At 39.3% G+C, this 24,929-nt stretch overlaps 1 protein-coding gene across 2 annotated transcripts in view; it reads left to right on the forward strand.

Moving 5' to 3' along the window:
- cep120.L (centrosomal protein 120kDa L homeolog) overlaps positions 1-24,929 on the forward strand; it is a 54,258-nt gene that overhangs the window by 13,192 nt on the left and 16,137 nt on the right. The window contains exons 5-17 of one of the 2 annotated variants that reach the window (XM_018246713.2): positions 1,860-2,008; positions 4,792-4,989; positions 6,498-6,731; positions 13,139-13,406; positions 13,502-13,676; positions 14,284-14,433; positions 15,150-15,332; positions 17,247-17,343; positions 17,824-17,967; positions 19,292-19,381; positions 20,300-20,392; positions 22,096-22,257; positions 24,632-24,754. In XM_018246713.2, coding sequence (XP_018102202.1) covers positions 1,860-2,008; positions 4,792-4,989; positions 6,498-6,731; positions 13,139-13,406; positions 13,502-13,676; positions 14,284-14,433; positions 15,150-15,332; positions 17,247-17,343; positions 17,824-17,967; positions 19,292-19,381; positions 20,300-20,392; positions 22,096-22,257; positions 24,632-24,754 — 2,066 coding nt within the window. 2 annotated transcript variants of the gene reach the window in all.

The following is a 24,929-nucleotide window of genomic DNA, read 5'->3' on the forward strand; positions in this document are numbered from 1 at the left end:
GCAAAATGCAGCATATGTCAGTATGAAAGGTCTTTAAAGTTCTGATCAAATGTGATTTGAATTAGTTGTGCCAGTTACCAGTGTGCTTTTCGGTTTATAATTTAGCCTTAGCGTTGCAGCCACTATATTTTCTCTCTTGTTTTATTGGTTTTAGAATTGAATGCCACAGAAACATAAGCATATGTCATGGAGACAAAAAGGAACACCAAGAGCCCCAATAGTGTGATATGTTTTTACAGGGAGTAATGGTAGAGTAAACAAGTTAATACTCACAAACCAGGGTTACCGATAGGCAACCACTGTATAGGCAGGTGGGGAGATTATCCTGACCCCACTCAGGAATAAAACGTCGCTCTCTGTAGAAGAAAAAGGGGATGATACCCCTCCACTCGGGGTGGACTCGATATAGTATTAAGACAAAACAGAGGCGCCAAAAGGATAAAAATAGCTAAAAGCACTTAAAAACCCAGTGGGTAATTCAGAGGAGGTAGTAATGAACTTACCTCCTCCAAGCAGACACCAACGAAAGTGGTAATTTTCAATAATAGTTTATTCTCAAAACAGTATTGCAACGCGTTTCGCAGGCATTTCCTGCTTCATCGGGCAATATGGAACGGGAGCAAAAACATCAGTGTCTTTGTATAAACACGCCAGGCGCCGTTTATAAGGATATAATTTACAAGATATTCATGGCTTTTGTGTATTATATCCTTATAATTTACAAGAGGGGGTAATTTATTCACTATATAATATAAAGCATCAGCATATTCTGTAGTGATAAACAGATGGATTTGTACATCAAATATACAAATTATATACAAATGCTGATCATTGGGGGGAAAATAGGGCCCACCTTAATGGAGTTTCTAAAAATATCACATTATCCCTATTTGCAAAGTGTAGGTTCTAAACATAGACCTTCAGAAGGAAAGCCAGATAACTAACACATACCTAGCTACTTATTATCTTTGGGGAAATAGAGTTAAGTAAAATGTGGCAGTACCCAACAGAAAATTACATTTAGGTAGTGACAGCAGGTGAAAGTAACTGCAAGGGCTGCACAGTAAATAATTGGCAAGATTGTGTTAGTGGTATAATGGAATGGAAAGTACAAAATTCAGAGATGGGTATAAGAAGTAAAGGGATTATATGTTGGTGGCATTGTGAAAGGGACATTTGGTTTTCAGTATACATATAAATGTAGCAGCAATAGCATTTACATAGAGACAGGTTTTCTGTCAATTTCACTGAGAAACTTAGGTTTAGATATAAAGAAAAACAGAAACCCACGTCAACATATGGAAGCCATGTTCTGTAAGTCAATATTCTTTTCCGAAACAACATGAGATGAAAGAAAGCGTCCCTCTGCTATTATTCCAACCATCTGTCCTAGTCATTTGAGCTATTTAAAATTCTCCAGCTGGTGAATGCACTTGAAAGAGACAGGAAAACTAATATTGAAAATGTAACGTGTCATTCACACTGATTACAGTACACAGGTTGCCATGGTAAAAAAAATCATGTCTAATATGAATCCTAAAAATTCTATAACCAAAACAAGATTAAATGAAATAAGCAATTAAGTGCACGGCAGCATACGCTACTACCTGAATTCTGTTGCCGGAGGCCTTGATACCATTAAATGAAAATTAGACTTGAACATTTATGTGGGTGTTATGTTTTGTTGGACTGTAGACATTCACTCAAGGCCATCTTAGGTGTATATTTTGCTATTTAGAATGGCTGTGATTTTTTTTTATCTTTAGAAAAGATGCAGATGCAATTGGCATTTTTTAATGTATTGATTTTGCAAAAATGTATAGAATGCTCAATGAAAGATCTATATTTATATCTTCTAGTGCCTGGGGAGCTGGCTGGACTGGAGCCAAAGAGCCTTGTTCCAATTTTGAATGAAGCAGAGGGCTACCATCAAATCGGACCTGCTGAGTACTGTAAAGATTACTTTGTGCTGTCAGTAACAATAGCTTTTGCAACCCAGTTAGAGCAGGTATTGGGATTTATAAATATTTTTTTTTCTCTGGGCAGTATCGATACCTCCAATTACTTTTTTTTTTAATATAATACTAAACTCTAGTAAGGAAAAAAAGCTGGGCTTGGCAGTTAAAGATAAATGGAATATTTCATATTAGAAAGTTATTTGCATAAATTCGATTCTTTCAAATTATGGTACATGGTCTACTCTAAGCAATACCATTTCATCAAATCAAACTTACCTGATGCATTGATACTGAGCTAGAATAGTAGTAGTCATTTTCGATTTGGTGATGTTGAATTTAGGGATGCACCGAATCCAGGATTCGGTTTGGGATTCGGCCTTTTGCACAGGATTCGGATTCGGCTGAATCCTTCTGCCTGGCTGAAACTAATCTGAATCCTAATTTGCATATGCAAATTCGGATTCGGTTCAGTATACGGCCAAAATTTTTCGATAAGGATTCGGGGGTTGGCCGAATCCAAAATAGTGGATTTGGTGCATCCCTAGTTGAATTTAATAAAAGAAAAATCAATAACGCAGCTGAACGTGGATGTGAGCTTAAAGGGGAAGTAACCCTTTAAGTTTAATTTTAGTGTGAAGTAGTGATTTTTCAGAGACCGTTTGCAATGGGTTTTCATTTTGTTTTTTGAATTATTTAGAATTTTGTTGAGTTCTCTGTTTTAGTATCTGCATATATCTCCTTACTGGGGCCCAATTTACCGTAGCAAGCAGGTAGTGGTTTGAGTCAATGGAAGATGAATTAAAGAGAGAGCCTGAATAGAAAATTAGGTAACAAAACGTAACCATAAATTTGAAGCCTGGTAATGGGTTCTCTTGTTTCCAGGGTCAGTGAAGCCCATTTGAAAACAGACTAAACGTTTGATCGAGAGTGCATAATTTGACACTTTATATGCAAATATTGTTTTTTAGATGGGGCAGTGACACCCATGTGAAAAGAGTCAGAAGATAAAATAATTAATAAACTATAAAAAAGAAATAACGAAGACCAACTGAAAAGTTGCTTAGAATTTGCCATTCTGTAACATATTAAAAGTTAATTTAAAGGTAAACCACCCCCTTAAAGGGGTGGTTCATCTTTGAGGTAACTTTTCGTATGGTATAGAATGTCCAATTCCTAGCAACTTTCCCATTTGTCTTCATTATTTATATTATACAGTTATACAGTTTTTGAGTTATTTGCCTTTTTGTTCTGACTCTTTAGGGGGTCACTGGCCCCATCTAAAAAAACAAATAATCTGTTAGGCTACAAATGTATTGTTATCGCTACATTTTTTTGCTCAAAAGTTCTATTCGGGCCCTCACCTATACATATTGCAGTCTCTTATTCAGATCAATGTATGGTTGTTAGGACTCTGGCAACTGGATGGCTGAAATTGCAAACTGGAGAATTGTTGAACACAAATAATAAAAATTGAAAACCAATGGCAAATTGTTTCAGAATATCACTCTCTGCATTATACTAAATTATTAGTGAACAACCCCTTTAGATCAAACAATCTAAAGATGATGTCCAGCCGGTTTAAAATGCTTTTCAGACATTTCTCTCAAAAATTAGCTGGTGTGACAGTAGGGAAAGAATCATTCCTATCCCCAGAATTGCAATTGCTTTTCTGCATGTATGATTGTTGCTACCGACTGCTTAAGAAATCCTAAACATACATGTTGTTTCATTCTCAAAAGCAAGCCAACCTGTTTTTTTTATTTTATTTTGTACAATAATAGTATTCCCCTGCTGCTGGAAAAACCTTCTTTCTTCTAGTCTTACTGTCACTATTTCAATTAAATAGTAAATGTTTACACTGACATTTTATATAAGTTTCTGATGGGAACAATTCCAGTGTTCCAGGGGTTTCTGTGTAAGCTAAGGCCATACACTTCTTTAAAAAAACTTGCTATTTAACTTTTTCCATTCATTGCGCCAAGTTTTAGAAGGTACCCAAACATTCTGATATTTTTAGACTTGCAAACAGTTTCTTATTTTAAAATGTCTAATGCTTTTTCCTAATGTTCTACTCTGCCAATAAGAATGCCCAGACTGCCCCACTTTGGAATGTCTTCTGTTCTGCTCATGGGGTTCAGGGCATCCATTTTTATTCTCTAATGTACTGTGATGACATATGCTATCAACTCATGCTGAGTCACTGACACATACAGTATCTGACTGGTTCTAGCATGCATCAGCTTTGTACACTGCTACTAAACGTGCCTGAAAGATATTTGATTGCAAGGGGGTTATTTACTAAACTCTGAATGCAAAAATCATGAAAAATTCATGATTTTTTTTTAATTTAAAATCAGTCTTTTAAAAAATCACGAATTTTTGGGAATTTATTAAACCCTGAGGATGGAAAAGTCAGAATCTGAAAATTTGGCATCTCAGACCTGTCGAGGTTGCATATAAGTTAATGGGGAAAATCCCAATGATTTTTTGATGCAAGCTCTGTTTCGTGCAACACCCTGCAGTTTTCGGGTGAAAATTCTGAAAAAAAAACCTTGAAATTCGTGAAAATCGGATGAAAAAAACGTGAAAATCATATTTTTCCTGCACAGCAAATTTCCGGGAAAATGTAATAATAAATAAGCGTAAAAAAAACCCAAGCGGATTTGATTGGAGTTTGCAGCAGAAAATATTGAGATAAATTCGGACTTCGATAAATAACCCCCTTAGTCTAGCAGCAGAATGTACAAAATGGATGTGGCATAGTTGATCCTTAGTGATATAATATATGATTTTCACTGCATCTCATCTTTGTAAATTTATCTTATCTTTGCAGTTAATTTCCAGTACTTTGAGGCTCCCAGAGCCACAACCAGAATTTTTTTTCTATTACTCGTTAATTGGAAATGATGTTACCAATGAACCCTTCACAGACTTGATCAATCCAGAATTTGAGCCAGAAAGAGCCTCTGTTAGAATACGTAGCAGTAAAGATGTGCTTTGCATGTATCTGTCCGTGCAACCAAAACTTCAGGTAAGAATAAGATATTGCTCTAAATCTGCTTGTAATTAATATGCTCGGATTACTAAACTATTAAACTTTGCTTTACATCATAATCGGCTGTATTAAATTAACGGCAGTTCTTAGCTCTTAGATAGTGGATTAAGTTGCTCAAAAATAAGTTACAGGTTTAGCATGCATATCTCACTGACCTTGTAGTTCAGATGTTTGTAATTGATTCATATTCAGTGATTCTCCCAATGGCTGCATGCAGTACAGTTACCAGATCCGAAAAATCAAGGACATTCCTAGAAAATCCAACTTGAATGCACATGACTGTAGGCCAACACATTCAGCTACAGTAGAACCCCCATTTTACATTTTTCAGGGGACCAGAAAAAAATTTAAAATGAGGGAAAACTTAAAATCAGGGGATCTAAAATGTAATTGAATTAAAAAAGAATTGTCTGTTTAAATAGAACATTAACAGAGTTCTTTTACTTTGCCTGCGTCCATATAATAGATCTTTCTACAGCTTGAGGCCTATTAAATGGGACTCACCCTGGATGTTCTTGTAGTGTTCTGTCTTTATCAGTGTATCTCAGCTTTACTGATGCTGTTACCACTTTCAGATTGCATATCAGCTCCATAAATACTTGCTTTATATGTGGTTTGTGTTCTGTCTACAAATCCATTCTATTTATTTATTTTCATCATAAATAGTAAGATTGTAGAGGCATATGTAGTATTAAAAATTAATATGATTATATTAGTGCAGCTTCTCTTTCTTCTGGTTGTGCGGAAAGCATATCAATTATATATACAGTATCATCATATCAGTAGAAAGTTTTATTGGGAATATTCCTATCCGCATCATATTCATAGTTGCCATATAATCTATTTAATTTTGAAAAAATATTACTTAAGTTCGTTATACACTTAGGGGCATATTTATCAAAGGTACGATCATACTTCGAAACGTACTATCGTACTTCGATTCAAAGTTTTTTTTAACTTCGACCTTCGATCTCCCAAACTCCCCCAATTGCCTCCATACAGGTTGTAGGAGGTCCCCCATAGGCTAAAACAGCACTTCGGCAGCTTTTAGGTGGCGAATGGTCGAAGTTGAAGTTTTAAAGAGACAGTACATCAAAAAAATTAGACCTTTGAATTTCGAAGTTTTTTCAAATTCGAATCGAAGTATGACTATTTCCTAGTCGAAGTACACAAAAAATAGCTTAAAATTCTGCCCCTTAGATTCTTAATGGTAATAATTTTTATCATAGCAAATGTATTTGTGTACATGTGACATTATAAAGATTTCCTTAACTTTTCTACTAGTGGCATTTAATACAAATGTAGAAATTTCATCTACACACTATAATTTAACATATTAAAATAATGAAAACTGTGTAAGCTAGTACTTCATTTCCAAACTCAAATATGTAATATTATTTTGATCTTCGTTTTGCCTTGTATTTGTTTCTAGTAATATGCACTCAGGTTTTTTTTGTAGCAGTAATGTACATTTTCCCTACTAGATACATCTTTGCTGTGGAGACCAGTCCCTTGGCAGTACAGATATAGCATTAACAGGACTCCTCAAGAAAGCCAGCATGGAAATAGAGCACCACCCTGTGGTAGTAGAAGGCGCCTTCATCCTTACGCCACCTAATCGAGCAAAGCCAAATCTGTCATCTGTGCCTTCGGAAATGTCTCCCACAATTGGAGTATCAATTGCTCTTCAAAAAGAAATCAGCCCACAGATAACACAGGTACATTTCAAGAAATTGTTTCATGAAAAACCTTTTTTCTTTTTTTAGTATTTTATAGTGATGCACCAAATCCTGGACAGGATTCAAATGAATACAAGTGCGTGACCAAACCCTATTCTGAATCCTTACTATAAAGTTTTTTTTTCTTAAATCCACTAATTCACTTTTTCCTGTGATTTAATTAATTTGCATATATATGAGAGGTATTTGGTGATTTGCCAAATTTTTTCTGTATTTACTATTTGGATTTGGTGCATCCTTCTTTTTGTGTTTTGTTTCTACTGCTATTTCATTTTATTTACTTTTATAACATCAATTACTCTCTCATCTCAGGGGGACACAGGCACTGGAGGGTTAACTTCACCTTCCGGGAGGAAAGGACACTAAAAACAAGAACTTTGACAGCCCTCCCTGGGGCCAGCCCGCCTATCCCAGCAGGCCACACCCCCACCAGGAGGCTGTCACACCCCAGTTTTTTTTAGTGTCCTCATGGGAGGAGGACACTCTCCCCTCAGGGGAGATTTTTTCTTTTGATTTTTTATTTATTATTTAATTTTTTATTATTATTATTTATTTATTTCCTTTTAGGTAATTCCCGGGCAGGAATTCCGGTTCAGCCCCGGTTGATTCAGGGCATTTTGTTGATGGGGCAGGAGCTACTGCTCTGTCCCCTGAGCCCTTGTGCACCGTGAGACAGGAGCTGCGGCTCAGTTCTCCTGGTTGGGGTGCCAGCGGCTGGCTCCGCTCTTCCGCACCCCCAACCCAGTAGTGGTTCTCCACTTTTGGCTCCGACCACGCTACTCCCTTACCCAGGGAGCGGAGCGGCAGATTTCCTTCCAGAGGCATTTTTTGCGGCTTCGCGCCGCTCACAGGTGACGTCATCGCGCATACGCGCGCGCACTTCCTTCTCTTCGCGCCGTTTTTCCTTTTGCTGGGCGCAGTCTTGCAGCGCCTCTCCTGGATCACCAGTCTGCCACAGGCTCTCCAGACCGCACAGGGCTCCATCCTCCTACACAGGCATTGGCAGGCTAACTTCCTCTTCCAGAGGCAGAGTCCTTACAGGCACAGATTTTCAGCGTTCAGGCTGCATCTCACAAGGACGGCTGACACCCTCTTTCAGGCCTGTATCATACCTTACCTAATTAGACCCTTGGGCTACCTTTTCTAGTTAGGTATATATATATATTATATATATATATATATATATATATATATATATATATATATATATATATATATATATATATATATATATATATATATATATATATATATTTTTTTGTATTCCATACACATACTTAGGGACTATGGCAGATCCCACCAGGGAGGGTCCTAAGCTGCGTTCTACGCAATCTACTGCCAAGGTTCCTTCCGTGCCTAAGGTCTCCTTTCTAGCATGTTCCAATTGTCGCTCCAGACTTCCTCTGGGTCACCCTGAGCCTACATGTACAGCATGTTCGCAGCCTTCCCATGCCCCGGCTTCCACGGACAGCCACGGCGCATCGGCTGCAGTACCTGAACCTCCGTGGGCTAAAAATTTAGCGGATTCTATTTCTTCCCTTCAGGGACTTGCACGGCTCCCCGAGTCTTTAGACAAGTTCCTTGCCCAGCTGGCTTCCCAACCTCCCTCTGGGATATCCGGGAAACGTAAGGTCTCTGACACAGTCTTACTTCCGAACTCCGACGAGGAGTCGGAACTGGCAGAGGATGGCCAAATTTCTGACAGGGACTCTGACGAGGATTCCCATCGGGAACCTGAGATTCCTCCAGCCATCTCAGACATAGACAGCTTGATTGAGTCTGTTCTCGAGACTCTTAACGTGTCTCCACCTGTCTCAGCCGATCCTTCCACTGATCTCTTTAAGAGACAGAAAAAGACGGCTAAGTTGTTCCCTTCACATGACCAACTTTTTTCTGTAGTCAAGGATGAGTGGGCCTCTCCAGAACGCAAAATCAATCTTTCCCGTCGCTTCGCCCTTCTCTATCCTTTTCCCAAGGACGACACTGATCTTTGGTGCCTCTCTCCTACAGTCGATCCACCTATCTCCCGTCTAGCCAAGTCCACCACCATTCCAGTTCCCGACGCGGCTGGATTCAAGGATCTTATTGACAAGAGGCTGGAGGGATTCTGAAAATCCATATTTTTCGCCTCAGGTGCAGCCCTCAGACCGACCTTCGCTACCGCTTGGGTCAGTCGCGCTTCAGAGGTCTGGGCCGATCAGCTCTGTCAGGCTGTTATAGATGGTTCTGACCAAGCTTCTATTTTACAGCTGGCGGAACAACTCAAGGAGGCTTCCCAGTTCCTCTGCCAGGCATCCTTGGACTCGGCGAAGATGATTGCCAGGGCTTCCGCCACTTCCATAGCGGCCAGACGTTTCCTCTGGCTCAAACATTGGTCGGCGGACTTGACATCCAAGAAGTCACTTGTCTCTATTCCCTTCGCAGGCAAGGTTCTATTTGGCACTGAGCTAGATAAAATCATCAGCCAGGCTACAGGGGGCAAAAGTACCCTCCTTCCACAGAACAAGCCTCAGCAGCAGTCGGCAAATCGCCGTTTCTCTCGATTTCGTTCCTTTCGCTCCAAACAAGCTAAGACTCCAACCACAGAAAGGAGCGCCCCTTCCTTTAGGGGAAAGTGGAAGAGACCTGCCTGGTCCGCTGGCAGACAGACTCAGAAACCTTCTGCCGACAAAGCATCCTCTTCCTGAAGGTTTGACCACCTCCCGAATCGAGAGGGTGGGAGGGCGTCTCCTCTCTTTTCGGCAGGTCTGGTCTCACTCCTTCGTAGATGCCTGGGTCCACGAAGTGCTCCACCAAGGTTATTCCATAGAGTTTCGACATCCTCCTCCAGAGAGATTTCTCTCTTCTCCCCCACCGTCCAATCCCGTACGCAGAGAAGCCTTCTTAAGGGCCATTTCCGCCCTCCAACAGGCGGGGGTAGTGGTACCGGTACCCAAGGAGGAGGAACGGCAGGGATTCTATTCCATCCTCTTCTGCGTTCCCAAGAAGGACGGAGGAATACGTCCCATTCTGGATCTCAAGAAACTCAATCGTTGCCTCAGACGTTTCTCTTTCCGGATGGAATCCATCCGTTCCGTCATTTCAGCAATGGAACCAGGGGAGTTTCTTTCCTCCGTCGACATCAAGGACGCTTACCTCCATATCCCTATCCACCGGGCGCATCATCGCTACCTGCGATTTGCCTCCCTGGGGAAGCACTTCCAATTTGTGGCTCTCCCTTTCGGCCTGGCCACGGCTCCTCGGGTCTTCACCAAGATCCTGGCCCCAGTTTTAGCCCTCCTTCGGTCTCAGGGGGTATCAGTGACCCCCTACCTGGACGATCTCCTCATCAAGGCTCCATCAGCCCAGAGAAATCGGTCCGATCTGTCCCTCGTGATCCAGACCCTACAACAACATGGATGGATCATCAACTTCAAGAAGTCGTTCCTGGTTCCCGCACAGAGAATGACATTCTTGGGGACTCTCTTCGATACCCAGCTCTGCCGCACCTTTCTTCCAGCGGACAAGGCTCTAACTCTACGCAGTCGCATTCTCTCTCTGGCGACCTCGCCATGCACTCCCCTCAGATCTTGCATGCAGGTACTGGGGTTGATGGTCTCGGCGATAGATACCATTCCTTTTGCTCAGCTTCACACTCGTCCCCTTCAGCGAGTCATCCTGACACACTGGGACCCAGAGAGAACGTGTCTGGACTCTCCCATCACTCTCCCCTCTCCGACGAGGACTTCCCTAAGGTGGTGGCTTCAACCAGCCAATCTCAGCCAGGGCAAGCCGTTTGCAATCCTTCACTGGACCATCCTCACCACGGATGCCAGTCTCCGGGGTTGGGGTGCGGTGTGTCAGGGCCAGACGGCACAGGGCAGATGGCTCCCCTCTGAGACATCTCTTCCAATCAATGTCCTGGAACTCCGAGCCATTCGCCTGGCTCTCCTTCACTGGACAGACTTCCTCAGGGGCAAGACCGTCAAGGTCCAGACGGACAATGCCACGGCGGTGGCATACATCAACCATCAGGGAGGGACTCGCAGCAGGGGAGCCATGCAGGAGGCCTCGCGCATTCTCACCTGGGCGGAGAAGTACGTACCGGCCATTTCCGCAGTCCACATTCCGGGAGTGGAAAATTGGAGGGCGGACTTCCTCAGCAGGGAAACTCTCGATCAAGGAGAATGGGCCCTGCACCCAGAAGTGTTCGCAATTCTGACCGACCAATGGGGCATGCCAGAGGTCGACTTGATGGCCTCCAGGACCAATGCAAAGACTCCGCTTTTCATGTCTCGGTCACGGGATCCAAGGGCCGTCGGAGTAGACGCGCTCACGGCTCCATGGCCGTTCCACTTCGTTTACGTCTTCCCCCCCCTACCTCTCCTCCCCAGGATACTGAAGAGGATCAAGCGGGAGGGGGTCAGGACCATGCTAGTGGCTCCATACTGGCCCAGAAGGGCCTGGTTTGCAGATCTCGTCAATCTCGCAGAGACGGAGCCCATCCATCTTCCAAATCGTCAGGATCTTCTAAGCCAGGGCCCAGTATTCCACCCGAATATTCATCTGTTCCATTTGACGGCCTGGCTCTTGAGACCTTAGTCCTCAAACGGCGGGGGTTTGATGACCGAGTGATAGCGACCATGATTGCTGCCAGAAAACCTTCCTCCTCTCGTATCTATTACAGAACATGGAGGACTTACATCACTTGGTGTACCGCTCACTCTTTTCCCCCGCATCGTTACAGCACGGCCCGCTTACTCGGATTTCTGCAGCAGGGCCTTGATTCAGGCCTTCGCCTTGCCTCCCTCAAGTCTCAGATCTCTGCCTTGTCCGTACTTTTCCAGCTCAACATTGCACTGAAATCTCCTGTTCGGACCTTCCTGCAGGGAGTCGCGCATCTCGCCCCTCCCATTCGGGCACCTGTACCTGGTTGGGACCTCAACCTAGTCCTGACGGCTCTGCAGGGTGCTCCCTTCGAGCCCCTCGCTCAGGCCTCGGATGTCCTTCTCACCTGGAAGACCGTGTTCCTCCTCGCTATCACGTCGGCCAGACGGGTGTCCGAGCTAGCAGCACTTTCCTGCCGTTCGCCTTTCTTAATTTTCCACCAGGACAAGGCTGTGCTCCGGCCCATACCCACCTTCCTGCCAAAGGTAGTATCGGCCTTCCACCTCAATCAGGACATTGTGGTTCCATCCTTCTGTCCACACCCTAAGTGTTCTAAGGAGACTGCACTACATTCCCTGGATGTGGTCCGCGCTCTCAGATATTATGTTCACAGATCCGCATCCTTTCGCAGGTGTGATGCTCTCCTCGTCATCCCTACTGGTCCACGGAAGGGTCTGAAAGCTTCCAAGACCTCCCTTGCCAGATGGATACGATCCACGATTCACCGGACCTACCAGATCGCCGGTAAACCTTCTCCTCTGAGGGTCACGGCCCACTCGACCAGATCACTGGCGGCTTCCTGGGCAGCGCGGAACATGGCTTCTGTGGAGCAGATCTGCAAGGCTGCCACCTGGTCTTCCATCCATACCTTCACCCGCTTCTACCAGGTTCATGTTGCCTCCTCCTCTGAGGCTGTTTTCGGTAGGAAGGTACTGCACGCTGTCGTGCAATCTTCAGCTTGATCTACCCACCCTTCTTGGGACTGCTCTTGAACGTCCCTCCAGTGCCTGTGTCCCCCTGAGATGAGAGAGTAAGATGGATTTTTGTTTTACCTGTAAAATCCTTTTCTCTCTTCATCGAAAGGGGGACACAGGCACGCCCATCCCTTATGATCTCAAGCTTAGCCGCGGAAGGTTCCTTCAGACAGTTCTGTCTAGATCCAGCATCACCTCCTTGGTGGGGCTCCCAAGCCCTTGTGTTTTTAGCTCCTTTTTTGTCCTTTTTGCGTGGACATCAGTCAAGTTAGCCCAAGGTTCTTCCTTGGTCAGTTCTAGTTAATTCCTCAGTTATCTTTTACACTTTTAACGTTCTGGGGTGTGACAGCCTCCTGGTGGGGGTGTGGCCTGCTGGGATAGGCGGGCTGGCCCCAGGGAGGGCTGTCAAAGTTCTTGTTTTTAGTGTCCTTTCCTCCCGGAAGGTGAAGTTAACCCTCCAGTGCCTGTGTCCCCCTTTCGATGAAGAGAGAAAAGGATTTTACAGGTAAAACAAAAATCCATCTTTTTCTATTGCTAGATTTGGCATTCTAGCACTAGGTAGAATATGCGGTGAAACCGAGGAACTAGTCATTAAAAGCAGCATTCCTTAGCTTATTATTACACCCTGCTAATAATATCGTAAATTATTATTATTAAAAAGATTACCTTGTTTAATAATGAATATCTTTAGTGAATAAAATGCTGTTTATAAAATTTTGTTTTTCTTTCTCTGCTTGTTTTCAAACCTTTTGTTTGTTATGTAAGTCTACTCATCATCCAATGGAGCAACCCCAAAGTGTTGCGGCAGAGGAGGCACCAACAACACCACTAAAGAAATCTGCCAGTCTTAGAGAAGGTGCATGTAGCCCACCTCCACCCAAGCCTCTGATGTTTAGCGATTCTCCTCCAACAAAAGATGAAGCAACAGAAAGTGAAGTTGAGAGCATAAAGTCAGATAAGGATGTAGAACCCCCACTTTCAAAGCCACAAATTAGATCCAAGTCTCCACTTCTTTCAGAACCTTCCTTATCCGGTAACTTGCACTTTAAAAATAAGATGGAGATATATATATATATATATATGATAATAACCTGCAAAACTGTGTATTTTTTGTGTTTCTAATTATAGGCAGTCATTCCCCGGCACCCAAACAAGGAGTTTCTGTGGTTGCAAAGAATGCTTCAGAGTCATCCTCTGGGCAGAAAATAAGCGTGCCTCCTGCAGCGCATCATTTTTGCTTTACCATTGATTTGAGGAGTATCCATAGTGTTGATCTTGGGTTTCCTATAAATTGCATGTTAAGGTATTTAAATGTCCCTTCTCCAGCGTATGTCAAATTGCCTGTACATTATTGATTTTTAGAAATATGAAACCCCTTCTTCATGGTTTCACAGCACCTGGAGGAGGCCAATTAAGTTAACATGATTTTGGCAACATTTCATCCACCAAACTGTTTGTGAACTAATAACGGACCCTTAGGTGTGCAGTTAATAGCACTGTATTGTTATTATTGATGGTCTAAAGAAGGATACAAGGGTCCTAACTGGAGCTCATATTTTATTTTGTACAAAATATATATTTGGTGAAAAAGTATGTAGACCACAAACATTTCATAATGTGCATGGTCTTCATGAACATTATAAAATGCTTTCCACAAATAAAAGTATGAAGTATATTATATATTTTTGAGATTAACATGATGGGCAAAGAAAAGTGTGTCCGTTTTCGATGTTTCTGTTATTACATTATAAAATGGTTTGGTTTGCTTGTTTGTTTTACTAATTACTTGGTTTCGATTTTTACGTGGTTTCAGTGTGCCTCCAGCTGGTCGTACTCACTTTTGGTCTGAACTTCTTTGTGATTTCTAATTTTAGCTGTTCATAGAAAAATAATTTTTTACTTTCTTGCAGGTACTCCTACCCATTTTTTGGCAGTGCTGCTCCTATCATGACTAACCCACCAGTGGAAGTCCGGAAGAACATGGAGGTTTTTCTCCCACAGTCTTATTGTGCATTTGACTTTGCAACTTTACCCCATCAAATTCAGGATACGTTCACAAGGTACTGAGGAGTTTTTGATGCTAATTTCTGTGGCAGCTTGTTATTCATTGTTATTGCCTTTTTGTTAACGTATAAAAAGCAACCCAATGTAGTAATTAAAAAACAGTCCTTGTAAATGATTTCCTTAGCATTTAGCTAATGCATAAGTGTATGTTAACATATACTGTAAATTCTGTTTATTCACATTATTAACAACCAAAGTTAGCTTTTTTTAAAATTTCTATTAAATTTCTATAGCATTGATCCCCAATCAGTAGCTCATGAGCAACATGTTGCTCTCTAACCCCTTGGATGTTGCACCCAGTGGCCTTAAAGCAGGAGCTTATTTTAGAATTCCAGGCTTGGAGGCAAGTTTTAGTTGCATAAAAACCAGGTGCACTGCCAAACAGAGCCTCAATGTAGGTTGACAATCCACATAGGGGCTACCAAATGGCCAATCACAGCCCTTATTTGGCAGCCCAAGAACATTCTTTATGCTAGTCTTGCTCCCCAACTCCTTTTACTTCTGAATGTTGCTCATGGTTTCAAAAGGTTGGGTATCCCTGGTCTATAGGATGCAGTTTGTGAATCCACATTTGTTTCACCAAACTGGTTCTTCTCATACAGATGGTCTTTGGGAGGCTTTTACTTTTTTTTATGATATATCTATGTTTTGGGGTGGGATGTAAGGATAATACATTGCCTAAACCCTATATCCATTGCCTTTTTTACTTTAGACTTCCACTGTTAGTTGAGCTATGGCACAAGGATAAAATGACAAAAGATCTTCTGATAGGAGTAGCAAGAATTCAACTTTCAAATGTGCTGACATCTGAAAAGACGCGCTTCTTAGGACCACACGGGGAGCAATGTTGGAGACAGACCTTCAGTGAACAAATCATTATTACAGCAATAGAAGGGTAAAGTTGTGTTTTTAAAACATGCCAATGTTGTTAAATAATTGTGAATTAGCCACCATTATTTTTAAACGCTGTTCTTTCATAAAAAGCACAGATGACTTTTATTACATTTATTTAAATAAATGTAATTTAATTAAATACATGTTAGCATTATTGTTTGTTGCTATAAATAAGGAACTGTCCATCAATTATATTCTGATCCTACCACGTTTATGTTGACAGTATGCTCTGTTGTCTGACTACTACAGTTCACTAATTAACGGGGAGCCAAAATTAGTTTCATCTGGTTGCCAGCTTAAATTATAGATCTTGGCTTCTCTTTTGAATAAAACAAGAAACTAAATTGTATCTTCAGTATGTTGCAATATCTTTATGACTGCTAGGGTTGGTGTTTCACCGACGCCTTTGGTATTCACCGAACATGTCACTGAAAACGTCAGTAGCCGATTGCATCTAAAACAATATTCACAGTGTGATTGGGATTGCACACAATAGGAAATGATGTCAGCAGCAACAAATAGCAGTTCAAAATAACAACTGCTGTTGTTTTCTGACATATATTAGTGTCTCTAGTAAATTATGTCAAGCACTGTAGTCTAATTATCACGATCTTTAGATGTGGCATTTAAGCAATTCAGTTACTTGCAACTGAACTATGGAAATATGAGTAGTGAATGTTTGTGCAGAGTGTAATTTGCATGTTGCAGAACTCATTTTGAAATGTCCCATGGTCAAGAGCACTAAGTTGTCCAAAAATGCCCCCTCATGGCTCAGGAAATTACCTCCTGCCCCAAGTCAAAGGTTTCTGCATTCTGAACTATGCTCATTAAGATTTTGTTGCCAGGTGTAGGTTTCATCCAAGGCTATGTTTATATACCACCACCAACCAACCCATTATGAAGACAATTCTGTCTAACTATTGCAGCCCTATATTTATAGGCGGTGCGTTAAGTGTGGGGACAAGGTGCAGAGTGCATAAAAGGTGTCCTTTTGCATGCCTTGCATGTTGTAAAGTAAAAAAGCCCTAAAGTGTGTGATGTCTTATTTTATATTTATATTTCGTTTGAGATTTTAAAACATGCTGCTTTCTAAACCACTAGGTGGCACCCTTTAAAACAATTTATTGTCAGGGCTATAGAATACCTGTGCACATGCTAATATGATTATGTTGACATATTCTCCTTCACTTTGTTATTAGACAGTGTGTTATTTAAACAGAGAATTTGCAGGACAGCTAAATTGTCATCTTTTTGTGTACATCTAAATGTGTCTGTATAGCTGACATATCTATATGTCACATTGCAAGAAGATTCCTGATATAATTACGGATAGTTCTACTGAGATTATGAGATTAGTCTTTCAGTGCGCAAAAAAAAAAGTGAGCGCCTCAGATTTGGAAACATATAATATTTATGTTCTATATTTTCTTTACAGTAGTAACCAATAAGAAACATGTTTCTAGTAAAATCATATAGCAGATGTTCAGAACAAATTTGGGTCATTGTAGTGATAGCTAGTGGGATGTTCCAGGACTTCAGTGCAGTTGCAGAGAAATAGAAATTATCTGTTTAATTCTTGTAGTTAAGAATTAGAAGATGCAAGTAAATAAAGAAAAAAAAAACTGTTAAGGTGCATGAGGAATCAGTGTCTCATTTGGATAATTTGATGATTAGTCCTGGCATATTTGGGCATGGAATTCCAGGGACAATGCTTTGTAAGATTATTTAGAATTTTGACCAATTTTCTTAATTAAATTTTTTTTATAATATATTTTTTTGGGGACATAAAAAGGTGCAGAAATATCTTTTTTTTAATTTTTTTTATTGGGGCACAAAAAGGTGGTCAGAAAAGAAAGGAAATAAGTCATGTTCTTTATGTTTTTGTTTTTTTTAATGTATTTGCTTTTTCTTACAGATCCAAAAACAAAGTGGCTGAGCTATCTTATATAATAACACTGGAAGACTATGGCCTTGTGAAAGTACGTGAAGTTGTTGTGTCCGAATCTTCTCAGGTAAGATTACATACCCTTCTGCTTGGTAAATGTCTTTGTTGAAAGTAATTTACACTTTCTGGTTCTTACTAAGAAGCACAAGCTTCAATATTGTATATAGGAAGGGATACGGCCAAAGGCAGAATAACTGCAATGTGCATTTATTGACACAACATGTTTTGGGCATAACAACCCTTTATCAAGTGTTATCACACTTGATAAAGGGTTGTTATACCCGAAACATGTTGTGTTATCACACTTGATAAAGGGTTGTTATACCCGAAACATGTTGTGTCAATAAATGCACATTGCAGTTATTCTGCCTTTGGCCGTATCCTTTCCTATATACAATATTGAAGTTGCACATACATTTTAGACTGGACGAGGAAATGTGGCCTTGCTGAAAGGTAACTGCTGGGTATGTAATAGTTATTGTTGTTGAAACAAGCTACCAGTCCCCTGAGAAGCCGTCTCTATAATGAGCTGCTCTTTTTTACCTAGAGTACTGGACAACAGGGGTCCCTTCCAGCACAACCTCTGCAGAGCACAGAACCTCTTCCTGAACCCCGGGAGACTCTTGAATACAAAGCAGCACTTGAGTTGGAGATGTGGAAGGAAATGCAAGAGGATCTTTTTGTTAATCAGGTAATCTGTTGTATTCTTGTATCTGAGAAACAGTTCCCACCATTTATGCATTTGTTTGCAAGATGCTATATACATTATTCTGTTTAGATAACATTTAACTTCAGATAATATACTTTTTATAGTGTAATCAATGAGGTTATAAGGACTGCTATAAAACTGCATGTTTTCTGGGGTGCTCCCTGTGTGAGCTATGGTCACTTCTTTCCACAATAAAAATGTGGAAAGTTGGCAGGTACTTCCAGTGAACTTAGACCTGACTCAGGGACACCAACTTTGGGCCCTATTTATAATGGCTTTGGCATGTGTGGTGCTTTAACTGTTGCAGCAAGTGGTCAAAACACTACTTTAACTATTAAATATGTCTGAATATCCTGTAGATTGTATCCTTATACATCATGCTTCATTATCTCATCTGTTATAATCAATGCTTACTGATGTAATTTCTATCACCTAAACTTGGGTATTATAATAAATAATGTACCCACTGTTGTAAAATATGAGCACCTTCATAAAGTCATGGAATGCTTTGGTGACTTATAATATCCCTATATTTTACAATTGGGGGTACATTATTCTAAATGCAATACACAAGAGCCATGAATGCTTCAGCCTCGTGCTTTCATATGGTCATGGAAATCTTCAGTGACTTACAATATCCATCAAATTTACAAAAGGTGATACTGTACTTTGTTTACTATATAAACAGTGCTCAGTGGTGTCTTCTGTTATTAATGCTTACTGTTGCAATTTGTTGTAACTGATGTTTAGTGATGTCATCTGACTTAAAACAATGTACCCCTTTGTTAAAATATATTGAATACTAGGAATCCTATTTGAGTTCCATGACTTCTATAAAATAACATTGGATTCACAGTGGCATGCCTTCATATGGCAAATTATATGTCAAATAGGGGTTGCATTATTCGCTATATCAGTTCTCCACAATACATTTTTAGCATTCAAGAATCAGCAGAAATTTTCCATGCTCCCACCTTTAGTGCGATACTTATTCTTCCTCTTCCACCACAACTCCGTTTCAATTTTTTAAAGCAATGTTTTCAGCCTTCTCTAAATTATTACTGCTTCAATGAGAAGATGTGTTTCTGGAAAGGGAGTTTTCATGTTCTCAATTAATACTTCATTGTCTAGTTAACAAAATAAACACAGAGTAATGATTTTACACCACAGTTGCTTCACCCTCTCACCTTTATGTCTGATTGACATTACCCTCAAAAAACCAGATTGAGTACGAATATCCAAAATGCCTTTCCAGGAAGTTTTTTGTAATACGGTGCTTTCAACTTTCCTTTGTTTGGTTTGACAGTTAAAGAAAAAGGAATTGGTCCATATGCAGGCTCTAGCCGAGGAGTGGAAAAGAAGAGACAAAGAAAGAGAAGCATTAGTGAAGAAAAAGGTAAACTTCGTGTAGTTTTATGTCATTTTTGGTCAGAGATTGACCAAAATTAAAGGGACCGTATACACCCACTTTTAAACATGAGTTCAATGAATAGGTATTTTTCTTATTGTTTTAATTATGAAATATACATATATGATTTCTGTTAGTTCTGGTACTAAATGAGACTCAATAGCTACATTTATTTTGTCACTTCCTGATCCCAAAGAACTTCAATGGAGCTGATAAAAAAGTATTACCAGTCCACTGAGAGACGCCTAATAATGAGCTACTGAAAGTCTGCTGCTTAAAGAAGGGAGGGTTTGTTTGGTTGTTCTAAGGTAACTGAACAAATTCTCCTGTTTAAAGAAGAGGGGCTCAGTAAAAATAGACAAACTTTCAAATTAGTGGCATAAAATGTGTGTGTTTTTAAATGCAACTAAGTTTCTTCTTTAGAGTTAACATGCATCTAAAAACCGCAGTAAAGCTCAAATGAAATGAACCTCAACTTTGCATGCTTATGAGTACAAGCAGGCAGAATATAATGGAATTAATTGGCTGATGCATTTAGTTGTGCTCAAACCAAGACAGACCATTAGAATTACTGGCATCAGATAAACAAGATGTGCCAGTCATATGTCATTTATGAAATGTTGTTCATATTCATAACCACGTTACACCAAAATAGAAGCCAATGTGCCAATGCTGCAATATACTGTATATGTGTTCCTTTTCACTAGAAAGTAGAAAGCTTAGTTTGAAGCTTGTTTGGACCATATATATATATATATATATATATATATATATATATATATATATATATATATATATATATATATATATATATATATATATATATATATATATATATATATATATATATATATATATATATATATATACATACAGTGTATCACTGCTTTTTCTGGGTTTTTTTAGGTGGCTGAATATACGATCCTGGAAGAACAATTACAGAAAGCCTTAGCTGACCTAGAGAAGAGAGAGAGGCAACTCGCAAATGATGAAATGGAGGTATTTTCGTTTGTGTGTGCAAGTTAAATTTGGAGATGATTGAATTAGAAAATAGATTTTTACAGCACTAAAACACTTAAGCAGAAAAAAGATTTACTTTTTTTTTTTTTACCTTTAATGTGTTTTCATTAAAGGTAAAAAATAGAACAGCATTAAATGCAGGCAAACAGTAAATAGTTGCATGAAGCTATCTGGTAAATAAATGAATCAGATGAAGGAAACGTAAAAAAACAGCTGACTGTAAAGCGCATATAAATTTTGTATGTTTTCATTCAACTGTGCAGGGTTAGACCCACGATATATGTTTACACTGAACTAGGTTGATTGTTAACACATTCATAAATTAATCTAGTTTTGGCCAAAATGTCCGCTATTATATTTTGTAAGGAGCCTGATTCCAAAGCTTCATCTATGAATTAAAAGGGTTTATTTACCCTTTTGGAAAAGGATGGGAGACTAAAGCAATAAATCTCCAGGGTCACAAAGAATATCCTGCCCTCTTGGCACAGTCATACTGGTAAAATGCAACATCTGGTATGGTGCAGACATAAAGCAGAAAACAACACTGGTGCCTTAAACATTTCCTTATCTGAGACACATTAATTTATTCTAGACATGTTGGATCTGCCTGTAACTTTTTTTTTTAAATTAGAGAATGTTGCTATATGCTTTTATGGATCGTACTGTGTTTTTAGAACTGCTTAATCATTGCTGATATCACATTGTAGCTATCAATTATCTGGAGATTTACTTACTGTAGTTTGTCATTTATAGGCAGAATTTTAGTTTGATATCCCTTGCACCTCAGACTTTGTTATTGTTATATAAAAGTTGAATCAAGATGCAGGAGATGCCCGAAAGGCTGGGGAAAGATTGCATGGCTTACCCTTTGCTGGTGTGCTTTTTTTAAATTAATGAGATGAGAGGTAAGTGACGAGAGCCACTGGGGTGCTTACAAATTTGACAGTCCCAGTGATTTAAGATTTCCTGTCCTTAAAGGACCAGTAATATCAAATTTTTTTTTTTTAAAAAAACACCTAGACAAATTAAACTTTAAAATCACAAAGCCTTTATTAAGAAATAACTTACCGAAACTCCGCTTCTCTTCAGAAAAGGCGACAGGGCGGCGATCCAGCGTGCGGCGCTCGATTTTATCCTCCCTGGCTATCTTCTATAAGGAAGGCAGGGAAGAGAAATCGGCCGCTGCACAATGGCTATTATTTCTTAATAAAGACTTTGCGATTTTAAAGTTTAATTTGTCTTTGTGGTTTTTTATTATCAATGTATACTAACAATTTTTTTTTTTTAAATTTGATGTTACTGGTCCTTTAAACAGTGAAGGTGCATTCTCATATGATGTAATTTCAGTCAATGTAGAATTGCTCAGAGGAGACAAATGACATGCCATTTTGCATTTATCTGTTTACACAATTGGTGATACTGGAGTAGACTTTTTTTAAGCATTTGCCACAAGCAAAGCCACTCATCTGTTTGATATTAATACTGTGCTATGTGTGCCCTGGATAAATCCCTATGTCTACATTTTATTCAGTCATACTATCTGCTTAAGAACAGTTGATTAATGTAAATGAAAGCAATAATTAATAGTGTGCATTGCAGGTTTCATCTTGTAATTGTTTCTTAGCCTGCTTATGAAAAGAGGTTCCATGGTGTCTCTGTATAACAAAACTCTTTACTTGCAGATGAAGAAGCTAAAGGCACAACTGCAGTTAGATTGTGAGCGCAGTATTCAGGAGCGGCAAGATTCCATTAGAAGGGTGCGAGAAGACTGTATGCACCAAATAGAGCTGGAAAGGTCAAAGGCCAAGCAACTGGAGGAAGATAAGCTCCGCCTACAACAGCAGGTGTGGAAGGATAGGTTTGCCACGCTTTTGATATGTATCATTTTTAAAAATATTTAAGTTTTTGAGTTTGTTTCTGTTAATTTATTTTATCTTGTGAATCGATCGATCGATTCTGTGAAAGCACTAGGATATTAGGGTTAAAAGAAAAAGTTATTGCTATACTACATATATATATATATATATATATATATATATATATATATATATATATATATATATATATATATATATATATATATATATATATATATATACACACACCACAACTGCCCTGTAAAGTTTTGTCCACAAGTATTAAAAGTAGTGAAATGTTAGCAATGCAAGGGTTTACTCTGGAGGCTAGTCATGATGTTAGAGACGCCAGAGTTAAATTAAAATGATTGCTGCCATGAAATGAATAGCTTTCAGGCGTAAATGCACTGTATATTAGTACCAGTTACAATATTTTTGTAATGATTAGCTCAAATAATCAAATCAGACAGTGTTGCTCTGGTCCATGGGCTCATCATTCACCATGCTAACTGTTTATTATCATTTCAGTCCACTCAGTGAAATAAAGTCAAAGTGAGACTGAACTGGAATAGTAAAAGAACTGACTTTAAAAATGTGTCGGAGAGACAAATAATTAGGCAATATGCAGTGAGCGAAAGAAAAGTGAATCAATTAGCCTATTAACCAATTTAACGTTAAAAAGATACATACCCTGGGGGACATTTATAAAGAGTGGGCAAATTTGCACCTGGGCAGTAACCCGTAGCAACCAATCAGTAATTAGCTTTTTTCATCCAGCTGCAGGTTAAACAGTGAAAGCAATCATCTGATTGGTTGCCATGGGTAACTGCCCAGGTGCAATTTTGGCCACTCTTTATAAATGACCCCCCCCCTGTGTTTATAAGGGAAAATGTGTTCTCTATTGCCCCAACAAAAGCATTTAATTAACTTCTGCTTTCTTAGACCATGTATACTTTTTTTTTTTGGGTACTTCGACCATAGAATTGGTCAAATTCAATCTAATCGAATGATTCCAACGATTCGAACTAAAAATCGTTCGACTATTCGACCATTCCCCAGCTAAGTTTTTTTTTGGTCGAATAAAAAAAAAACGATCGATCGCTTAAAATTGTTCGAATCGTCGATTTTTATTCGATCGTTCGATCAAAGCTTTTGCGGTAAAATGCTTCGAATTTGATATTCAAATTCGAAGGATTTTACTTCGATGGTAGAATTCGTGGGTTTTTTAACACTTGAAATTTGACCCTTGATAGATCTGCCCCTATATGTATGATATATATGGTTATGTAACATGAACTGTGTCAGTATGACATCTGCTAAATTAAGCTTGAAGGGATAGTGCTCTTTCATTGAACATAGCGTATTGTGGAATGTCCTTTTTTTTTATCAACTTTTAAATTGGTATTCTTTTTTCATTCCTTATAGTTTAAATTACTTACTACCTTTTTCTGGCTCTTTCCTTTAAATTTGGGTCAGTGGACCCTGCAGCAAAGCAACTCTTGCTATGTAAAGCTACTATTTTATTACTTGTCTTTCTGTTCAGGCCCTATTTATCTTTCAGTCTTTCATTCCAAGTACTGCCTGGTTGCTATGATAAACTGGACCATAGCAACCAGATTATTATTTATTATTTAAAAAAAAAACAAAAAAACTACCAGACACTTTAATGGATTCTAAGATCAATTTAAACCACGGATCAATTCTTGGTGGGTGCTCAACTTCTAAAAAAAATAAATTTTGGCACCAATGGGCTCCTACACAAAGGCAAGTTTCAACTTCCCCTTTATGTTTTGGCTTTGCCTCTCTTTTTTGATGTCCAGCAGTCATGCTTGCTTACGTGCAAGTCTACAAGGATTGTGAAGATTGACAGGAGCCAAGACTTAGCAGCTTAGCGCAGAGAAACCTAGCCATGTTTAGGAGCCTTTAGAGACTTAATGATTTTTCACATGAAACTTCAGTCTGGGTGGTGGGAAAATGTTATGTTCCCTTGCAGAGGTATTTGTTTTTTAAGAGTTCCTATATGTAAACTTCAATATAAATGTGTTTAGTATAATAACAAAACTGCCTAAAATATAGATAATTTAAAATCTATTGTCTTTCGCTTTTTTTCTTAAGTGTTATCTCCTGTCTGTTTTTTGTCACAAAAAAAATAACTTTTCACATTTGCTTCCCAACAAAGAACATTTTTTAATTCGTTTCACCAAGAAAGCAATAAATTACTGAAGGGTTCGTACTCATCTGTTTTATGTCTGCACAATTTACACTCAGCAGCCAAGATAGCGTGGACTTGGTATACTGTCCTTTCCTTGCTTCTTTAAGCCAATTATCTTGTGACTTCTAAACAACTTTTTTTCTATTTTAGGTCCAAGAAGCAGAACACAAGGTTAAATTGCTGGAGAAGGAGTTTCTCCAATACAAAGATCAACAAAGCAGCAAACCAGAAATCCGACTACAGTCTGAGATCAATCTTCTCACACTAGAAAAGGTACCTCTGGCCTGATAATCAACAGTGTGGGAGAGTGAATAATCTGGTTTCAAGTGACTCTTCTGTTTTCTGTTTGGTTTTTAATGTTTAATCACATGCAGCTTTTGTTTGAACATCAAATATTACAATTGGCCCATTTTTGTACAGCAGAGCTCTTGGGTATGTGATTCTTACA

The sequence above is a fragment of the Xenopus laevis genome, chromosome 1L, assembly GCF_017654675.1.
Source record: "Xenopus laevis strain J_2021 chromosome 1L, Xenopus_laevis_v10.1, whole genome shotgun sequence".
NCBI lineage: Eukaryota > Metazoa > Chordata > Amphibia > Anura > Pipidae > Xenopus > Xenopus laevis.